At 40.9% G+C, this 10,007-nt stretch overlaps 1 protein-coding gene across 5 annotated transcripts in view; it reads left to right on the top strand.

Moving 5' to 3' along the window:
- ANKRD45 (ankyrin repeat domain 45) overlaps positions 1–6,817 on the top strand; it is a 58,914-nt gene extending 52,097 nt beyond the window's left edge. For all 5 annotated transcript variants that reach the window (XM_017866920.1, XM_017866924.1, XM_017866921.1 and 2 more), the window contains one exon: positions 6,178–6,817. In XM_017866920.1, coding sequence (XP_017722409.1) covers positions 6,178–6,248 — 71 coding nt within the window. In that variant the 3' untranslated portion in view covers positions 6,249–6,817. The remainder of the gene's footprint in view (positions 1–6,177) is intronic.
- Positions 6,818–10,007: the final 3,190 nt, after the last annotated feature.

The following is a 10,007-nucleotide window of genomic DNA, read 5'->3' as shown; positions in this document are numbered from 1 at the left end:
TTTTTTTTTTTTGAGGAGGAGTCTCGCTCTGTCGCCCAGGCTGGAGTGCAGTGGCTTGATCTCGGCTCACTGCAAGCTTCGCCTCCCGGGTTCCCGCCATTCTCCCGCCTCAGCCTCCGAGTAGCTGGGACTACAGGCGCCCGCCACCTCGCCCGGCTAGTTTTTTGTATTTTTAGTAGAGACGGGGTTTCACCGTGTTAGCCAGGAGGGTCTCGATCTCCTGACCTCGTGATCCACCCGCCTCGGCCTCCCAAAGTGCTGGGATTACAGGCTTGAGCCACCGCGCCCGGCCTTCAGTTTGTTTTTGTAGTGGCTGGTAATGGGTTTTCCTTTCCATATTTAGTGCTCCCTTCAGGAACTCCTGCAAGGCAGGACTGGTAGTGACAAATTCCCTCAGTGTTTGCTTGTCTGAAAAGGATCTTATTTCTCCTTTGCTTAGTTTGGCTGGATATGAAATTCTGGGTTGGAAATTCTTTTCTTTAAGAATCTTGAATATTGGCCCCGAATCTCTTCTGGTGTTAGGTTTTCCACTCAAAGGTTCACTGTTAGTCTGATGGGTTTCCCATTGTAGGTGACCTGGCCTTTCAGTCTGGCCTCCTTTACCATTTTTTCTTTCATTTTGACCTTGGAGAATCTGATGATTATGTGTCTTGGGGTTGATCTTCTCATGGAGTATCTTACTGAGGTTCTCTGAATTTCCTGAATTTGAATGTTAGCCTGTCTTGCTGGGTTGGGGAAATTCTCCTGGATAATACCCTGAAGTATGTTTTCCAACTTGGTTTTATTCTCCCTGTCTTTTTCAGGTACCCAAATCAGCCACAGGTTTGGTCTTTTTACATAGTCCCATATTTCTCAGAGGTTTTGTTCATTCCTTTTCATTCTTTTTTTCTGTATTCTTGTCTTCCTATTTCAAAAGATAGTCTTCAGGCTCTGACATTTTTTCCTCCTCTTCATCTGTTCTTCTATTGATACTTGTGATTGCATTGTGAATTTCTTGCATTGTGGTTTTCAGCTCCATCAGGTCAGTTATGCTGTCCTCTAAACTGGCTGTTCTGGTTATCAGCTTCTGTATTGTTTTATCATAATTCTTAGCTTCTTTGCATTGGGTTACAATGTGTTCCTTTAGCTCAGTGAAGTTTATTATTACCCACCTTCTAAAGCCTACTTCTGTCATTTCAGCCATCTTGGCCTCAGTCCAGTTCTGTGCCCTTGCTGGAGAGGTGTTGCAGTCACTTGTAGAAGAAGAGGCACTCTGGCTTTTGAGTTTTCAGCATTTTGCATTTATTTTTTTCTCATCTTTGTGGGCTTATCTACCTTTGAGTTTTGAGGTTGCTGACCTTTGAATGGAGTTTTTTGAGTTTTTTTTGTTGATGCTGCTGCTGCAGTTGCTTTCTGTTTGTGTGTTTTTCTTTTAAAAGTCAGGCAACTTTTCTGTAGGGCTGCTGCAGTTTGCTGGGGGATGGCTCCAGAAAACGAAGTTGCCTTGGTTTTTCCTCTACCTGGAGGTATCAGCAAGTAAAGGCTGTGAAACAGCAAAGACAACAGCCTGCTCCTTTCTCTGGGAGCTTTGTCCCAGTGGGGTATTGGCCTGTTGCCAGCCTGGAAGCTCCTGTAGGAGGTATCTGAAGACCTGTGTTGGGAGGTCTCACTCAGGAGGGATGGGATAAGGGACCTTTTTAAAGAAGCAGTCTGGCTCCTTTTTGGTAGAGCAGGTGTGCTGTGTTGGGGATAGCCCTTCCTCATCCAGACTGCCTGGACTCTCCAGAGCCAGCAGGCTGGAAAGGCTGTTGACTGAACTGCAGAGACATCAGTCATCCCTCCCCACAGTGGCTCCATCTTAAAAGAGATCAGAGTTATGTCTATATAACCCTGGCTAGAGTTGCTGTAATTCTTGCAGGGAGGTCCCACCCAGTGAAGGGGGATACACTGGGGTCCCATTTAAAGAAGCAATCTGCCCTCAATCTGGCACAGCAGCTGTGCTGCATTGTGCAGCACTCCTCCTCATGAGGACTTCTTGAGCTTCCCAGAGCTGGAAGGCTAGAAGGACTGAGTTGAACAAACTGCAGAAATGGATGGCACCTGCCTCTACCCCCTGGGAACTCATCCATCTCAGGCAGTCTCCAGCCTGTTGTGCTGTCTGGCAGCAATTCCAAGGTGGTGACTCTTAACTTGTGAAGTGCTGTGGAAGTGGGGCCCACAGAATGACACTGCTTGGCTCTCTGGATTCAGCCCTATTCCTAGGCGAGTGTACAAATGGATCTCCTGCCTTGCTGGGATTCCTGGGGCCAGAGTATGTAAAACTCCTGGGTCTCTGTGTGAGCCTGAGCATCTGCTTTGCCAGGACTCCACATAGGTCTGTGTATCAGACTCAAGGCTCTGGTGGCATAGGCTCATGAGGGGATCTCGTGATCGGTGGGTTGCAGAGATCTGTGTGAGAAGTGTGGTTTCTCACTTTTCTTACTCCTCCAGCAGATAAGCCACACATATATTGTGCATGGTCACACAATCGCTCACTGCTTCTCTTGGCTGGGGTTGGGGGTTCCTTTGGTTCTGTGCCACTCTTGGGTAGGCCATTGCCCCACTCTACTTTTCTTCATTCTTTCTGGGTCAAGCCATTTGCCTAGTCGGTCCCAATGGAAGAACCTGGATATTTCACTGGAAGGTGCTGAATTCACTCACCGTTTTTATTTTCCATGAGAGCCATGGACTGCAGCTTTTTCTAATCAGCCATCTCAGTTCCTCTTGGTAGCATTTTAAAAAGCAGTTTAAGTATTATAATTCTATATTTGGGGAAAAACCTACTGTGGGAATACCGTCCTAAGAATCAGGAAGGTGAACATATCAGAATCTTGGTGGCAGGCACACCCCTAGCATTTTAAAAAAATAATAGCTTTATTGAGATATAATTCTCACACCATAAAAGTAATCATTTTAAAGAGTACAGTTCAGTGGTTTTCAGTATATTCAAAGTTGTGTAATTATCACCCTTATTTAACTTTTGAGTTTTACCTCTCTGAAAAGAAACCCTATAGCTATTAGCAGTCACTTCCTATTCTTCCCTTCCTCAAGCCCTGCCAACCACTAATCTACTTTCTCTCTTGACGGATTTACCTTCTCTGAACATTTTTTTTAACTTTTTTTTTTTCTGGGGGCAGGGCAGGTTGGGTTAGGATGGCTGCCCTCTGGACATGCCCCTCAACATTTTATAAATGAAATAACAATATTTTGTTGACTTTCGTGGTGGCCTCTCTCACTTGGCATAATATTTTTAAGGTTCATCCATGTGGTAACATGTGTCAGTACTTCATTCTGCTTTATGGCTAAATAATATTCCATTTTGTGGGTACAAATTTAATCTATTTTTTTTTTTTTTTTTTTTGAGATGGAGTCTCACTCTGTTGCCCAGGCTGGAGTGCAGTGGTGTGATCTCGGCTCACTGCAGGCTATGCCTCCTGGGTTCATGCCATTGTCCTGGCTCCGCCTCCTGAGTAGCTGGGACTACAGACGCCTGCCACCATGCCCGGCTAATTTTTTGTATTTTTAGTAGACATGGGGTTTCACCGTGTTAGCCAGGATGGTCTTGATCTCCTGACTTCGTGATCCGCCTGCCTCGGCCTCCCGAAGTGCTGGGATTTACAGGTGTGAGCCACCGTGCCTGGCCCAAATTTAATCTGTTTATCAATTGATGGAAATTTGGGTTTCCACTCTTTTGGCTATTATATATAATGCTGCAATGAACTGTTGTATGAAACTTTTTGTGTGGTCACATGTTTTCCTTTTTCTTTGGTATATTGCTGAGTTATAAACTGATTTCCATTTTATATTCCCACCAGCAGTACATGAAGATTCAAATTTCTCCACATCTTTGTCAGCATTTGTCATTGTCTTTTTTTAAAAAATTAGCCATCCTAGTGGGTATGAAGTGGTATCTTAATGTATTCTGATTTGCATTTCCCAAATTACTAACAATTTTAAGCATCTTTTCATGCTTACTGGCCATTTCTATATTTTCTCTGGAGAAATATATATTTGAATTGCTTGCCCATTTTTATTTTTTCTTTTCCTGGTCATTAAAGGGAAGAATCTTTTCCTTCCTTTCTCTTTCTCTCTCTCTCTCTCTCTTTCTTTTCTTTCTTTCATTTTAAGACAGGCTCTCACTCCGTTGCCCAGGCTGCAGTGCAGTGGCACAGTTACAGCTCACTGCAGCCTCAACCTCCCTGGGCCCAAGCAATCCACCCACCTCAGCCTCCCAAGTAGCTGGGAGTACAGAGGTGTGCCACCACACCTGGCTAATTTTTCTACATTTTTGTAGAGACAGGGATTTGTTATATTTCTCAGACTGTTCTCAAACTCCTGGGCTCAAGTGATCTGCTTCCACCTCGGCCTCCCAAAGTTCTGGAATTACAGGTGTGAGCCATCACACCTGCCCTTGCCACCTTTAGATTGGATTGTCTTTTTATTTTTTAGTTGTATGAGCTCTTTTTGTGTTCTGGATACAAGTCTCTCATCAGAAATATGATTCTGTTTCCTCCCATTCTCTGGATTGTCTTGTCATTTTCTTAATTATGTTTTGGAACACAACAAACTTTATTTGGATTGAGTTCAATTTATCTGTTTTTCCTTTGTTGCTTCTGCTTTCTGTGTCATATCTAAGACACCATTGCCAATCCAAGGTCACCAATATTTAATTCTATGTTTTCTTCTAAGAGTTTTATAGTTTTAGCACTAATGTTTAGTTCTGTGATATATTTTGAGATATATATACATATATATGTATAATGTGTGTGTACCTGTGTGTGTGTGTATATATATATATATTCGGCCATAGGGGTCCAATTTAATTCTTTTGTATGTGTATGATCAGTACCTAAGATTTTTATGTTTTTCAAAAGGAGTTATGGATTTTAAAGGTTAAGACACTTAACCCAGTCCAGGTATTACAGTATGACAGAATGCCTCTTTCCATCTAGAACTAATATGAATTATATGATCTGTTGAGCACACCCATAGCACTCTCCTAGGATCCTACCACTTAGTTTGTGAGTAGAATATACCTGAAAAGATAATCTAAGTGCTCTATATGATCAGAGAAGCCTAAGTATAAAGAGAAAGCATCACGAAGAAAGAAGAGTTTCCTGAAAGGATGGGTAGCCAGCGTGAAGTATGAAGGAAATTCTAGAATGAAAACACAATATTATGATCAAAAGTGGAAATGTGGGAATAAGGAAGTGGCCAGTACCCATCTGGCTGATTGTAGTTGAGTCTGTGTCAAGGTACATTAGAAATGTAGAAAATAGAGGTATTGAAAAGTTAACATGTGAACATTTTATTAAAACTACTAAATTGTAAACGTAGAAGTTTAGGCTTTATTTTTTGGGCAGCGGGATGCCATTTAAAGGCTTTGGGGTGGGAGAGAAGAGAGATTAAGTAGGGGAGGATAATCTGGCCTAGTTTGTAAAATGGATTGGAGGGAGAGGAGACTAGAGAAAGTGAGATGAGTATAGTTTAGGAGTGAGATAATTAAGACCTGAATTATTTTTTATTTTTTAAGATTTTGTGTTTTGCTTAATTTGTTTTTCAATTACATGTTTTTTTTTTTTTTAGATACAGGGTCTTGCTATGTTACCCAGGCTGAACTTGAATTCCTGGGTTCAAGCGGTCTTCCTGCCTCCGCCTCCTAAGTAGCTGGGACTATTGGATATACAGTTATTCCCACCTCTCCACCAGTACCATTAACCTGGCCCAGCAATCCCCCCTCCTTCCCTTCTCACCTGTGAAGATTTGCCTCTCTCCCCCAACCCCCTATATCACATGTTCTGTAAGCACCTTCACATCATAGAATGTTAGATCTTGATGGAACCTCTGAAATGAACCCTGACTTCTCAGTGAAGAAAGTGAAGAGGACAGAGGTTTAGCAGTTTATTCAAAATTATTCTCATCAGTGGCAGAACTAAGGATAATAATACTGATTATATGGGAAATGTGACCTCACAGCTGTAAATATAATGAAAAGAAGAGACTATTTGAATGACATACCAACAACACCAGGGTTGAATTAGTAGCTGGTTCAGGCTGGGACAATCTAATTATTCCATGCTTATTGTCTTAAAAAGTGGCTTCATTTTGTTTCATATTACAAACTAATTAAATGTAATTTTAAAATCTGTTTCCTTTCAGGTCAAGTGAAAAGTGCCAAATCTATAACAAGCCATGACCAGAAGAGAAGTCAAGATGATACCTCCCACTGAACATACGCTTTGTAAAAGGCCACATTTTCTTCTAGTATCTGAAAGACAAACCTATTCATGCCATTTGAAATCGAGAAAACAGATGTGGGTTTCTTTAAGTATTTAAGTATAACATTACATCACCCTAATTTTGTTTGACCCGTTCAGCATGCTTATGTCTGGACCCTCTGGCCTCGCCTCTGCTCCTCCAAGCCCAGCCCCATGTGAGTTTCACGTGCTCCTTCAGGAAAGCACTTGGGTATAAATCATTAGGCTTTAAGAACTACTCAGAGAATCTAATAATTTTCTGTGTAGTTGAGGCATTCCATATAAAGGGACATATTTGGCTATTTCCAGAGAAAAAAATTGTTCTCCCTCTCTAAAAAGGAAATCTTATGGAATGACACTTGGAGCAAGGAAATATTAAGACTGGTGTGGATTAGGAGCCTCTGGGTACAGCTATCACTTTTTATGTCCAAATTAAAATTCACCTGTGAGGTGGGATATACCTCTGAGTAAAACTCCTCTTTATCTCTGACCTCCTTCTCTCTGTCAATTCATAAACACACATCTGTATAGTTTTAGATTTAGAAGAGTTCTCCTATTCTATAAGGCTGGCAATACGGATATTGTAACTGGATTGAAGGCCATTTCCCCTCCCATTCTGTTTTATATTTCCTAGGTTTTAAGTACCATAGTTTGTTTCATATTGGTGGTTTGAAAGCCTTTTTTCTAGTTTATTTAATCAGGCGCCTCAACCTTCTCTTACATTGTGACTTAATGGAAAAGTTTTGTAGAAAAGAAAATGGTTTTTAAAAAGCACTTATTGTTTGTTCTTATGACTTTCTCTTCTTTGTCCTGTTCTGAAAGCTAGTTTTCCCTTATGGGAGAAGGAAAAGGAATGGGTAATTCAGTAATACTTGGTCAGTTGACATGTATTTAACCATGGTTTTGAGATAACTCTGTTTTAAATGTCTCCCAAAATTTTAAGTTTTTTATCTTTTTAATGTATGAGCAATTCAGTTTCAATTTTTTAAAGCAAAAGAATACTGCAATAACTTTTACCCACCTTTTTGGCCGACCCAGTGGGTGTTTATTGAGCAGTACAAAGAAGACCTGTGTTTGCTCCTTTTTCTTTTCTTCCTTCCTTCTCCCTTCTCCCTTTCCCCTTCCCTTCCCTTCCCCTTCCCTTCTCCCTTCCCTTTCCTTCTTTCCCTTCCTTCTTCCCCTGCCCTTCCCCCTTATCCTCTCCTCTCCCTCCCTCGCCCATCTTCTTCTCTCTCCTCCTCCCTCTCTCATCTCCTCCTCTTCCCTCCTCCTCCTCCTTCTTCTTCCTCCTTCCTTCTCTTCCTTCCTTCTCTTCTCTTCTCTTCTCTTCTCTTCTCTTCTCTTCTCTTCTCTTCTCTCTCCCCACCCCCACAACCCCTTCTTGACAGGGTCTCCCTCTCTTGCCCAGGCTGGAATGCAGTGGAGTTATCATGATCATAGCTCACTGTAACCTGCAACTCCTGCACTCAAGTGATCCTCCCACCATGCTTGGGTAATTAAAAAATAAACATTTGCAGCCTGGGTGCTGGCTCACACCTGTAATCCAAGCACTTTGGGAGGCCGAGGCAGGCGGATCATCTGAGGTCAGGGGTTTGAGACAAGCCTGGCCAACATGGTGAAACCCTGTCTCTACTAAAAATACAAAAATTTAGCTGGATGTGGTGGTGTGCACCTGTAATCCCAGTGACTTGGGAGGCTGAGACAGGAGAATCACCCGAGCCCGGGAGGTGGAGGTTGCAGTGAGCCGAGATTGCAACACTGCATTCCAGCCTGGGTGACAGAGTGAGACTCCATCTCAAAAAAATAATAATAATAAAAACAAATGAACATTTGCAGAGATAGAATCTTGCTACATTTCCCAGACTGGTCTTTGAGTTCCTGGCCTCAAGCATTCCTCCTGACTTCGCCTCCCAAAGTCCTGGGATTACAGCTGTGAACCACTATGCCTAGCCCATTCTCTTAATACAGTATATTGTGCGAAGACCAGTGTCCTTAAGCATTGCAATAATTTAGGAAAAGTCCAGGTGCCATTTTTGTCCTTTCTATTCTAACTGTACATTTTCTGACCTTGGATTTTGAATACAACATTACTTTATAGGAGTGTGTTCCAGATTAGGGAGGGATTCCTGGATTCTTACTTCAAAGATTTCTAAATTAGACCAAGGCATTTCTGGAGACCCCTTAGTATCAAATAAACCTATTTTCCCTCTTTATTAATCTTTCAATCCTTATCCTCAAACTTTATATAGCTTTTGATACATTTGCTGATGCTATTTTTAAACTCCTTGTGTTGGCACTTTTATGCCAGTTATGATTCCTCTACTCTCTTAAAACTGTTTTTCTAACTCCTTCACCAGTTCCTCTTCTTCCTCTTGCCCCCAGTTGTGGGAATTTCTTAAAATTCAATCCTAACCTTTGGTAAAGCAATCTGTAATTCTCTATTCCATGACCTTCCCTGTCACCAGTATTATGAAGAATGAGTCCTTCCCTCTTTAGGGCACCCATAGTGCAAATAGCCTCATACTGTATTCTACTTAATTGTTCACAAGTTTGTCTTTCTGTGTGAACTGTAAGCTTTTTGAGGGTAGGGACTTTGTTTTGTTCTTTTTTATACCTAAAAAGTCCATGAGATAGTAAGTTAGTATATAACTTAATGAATTACCTTTTAGTAGTATCTTATACATAGAACTCATTACCTCTTCATTAATTTATAGAGCTCATGCACCTTTATAAAAATGACTCCCGACACTTATCTCCATATTTTGCCCCATTTTAACTCCTACTCCTCTAGCAGATAAGCCATACATACATCCAACATTGTAACTCTATGCCTAATTTCTCCTCTGACCTTCTGTTTTCTGAGCCTTCACCTTGAATGTCACTTTACTTTTTGGCATGTGAACCAAGTGATTACCAACAAATTCCTAGATCTCATGTCAAAGATTCCTTTGATGTGAGAATCTGAACATTTATTTATAGCTATGGATTTATAATTTTAGTCCATTTTGAGAGATATAGTATATCTTGTTACATATTGTTGCACTGAATTATAGATATATTGCTAGGAGAGTTTAAATGCCCTTAGGCTTTGAGTTTGAGCTGTTACATAGGTAGCTGCATGGCTTTTTCTGAACATCCACAAAGTAATTACTATTCAAAGTGTATACTAATAAATCAATGAAGCCTCCACATTATTTGGGAAGTAGTCAATCAAAGGCTAAATTCAATGTTATCACTTTTAGACAGTAGTTCTTTAGACTTCTGTATTTAATTAACCAGAAAAAATGTAAAAAAATAAGGGGAGGAGATTGATAGGACATCATTAAGGAAACAACTACTATCTACTATCACTATCATTTAACAAAAGACATTTTAACACCAGAAAAGGGAAGAGATCTCAGTGTAGGGCTCTACCATTTAAGTTAAATAAATTAAATTTTATTATAGATCTTTATGTTGTATTTATTTTTCTTATTTTGTCATATATGATGGAACTTTTGTCATGAATCAGAACTGGCCAGTGGTCCAGCCTTTGAGAACTACTGCTCTGGACTAAGTAGATTGCTATTTAGATTAACATGATGCCCCCAGATTGTAAAGGACTGACAGTTGCCCCCATGTTCAATCTAATATGTGGTAGATTGTATTTTCCAAGATGGCCACATCTCCCTTCCCACATGCTCTTCTTACAATATGGTCATGACATTCCTCGCATAGAGAGATGTGTCTCTG

The sequence above is a fragment of the Rhinopithecus bieti genome, unplaced genomic scaffold (assembly GCF_001698545.2).
Source record: "Rhinopithecus bieti isolate Rb0 unplaced genomic scaffold, ASM169854v2 scaffold_1853, whole genome shotgun sequence".
NCBI classification, from domain to species: Eukaryota; Metazoa; Chordata; class Mammalia; order Primates; family Cercopithecidae; genus Rhinopithecus; species Rhinopithecus bieti.
This window is presented reverse-complemented; position numbering and strand designations above follow the sequence as displayed.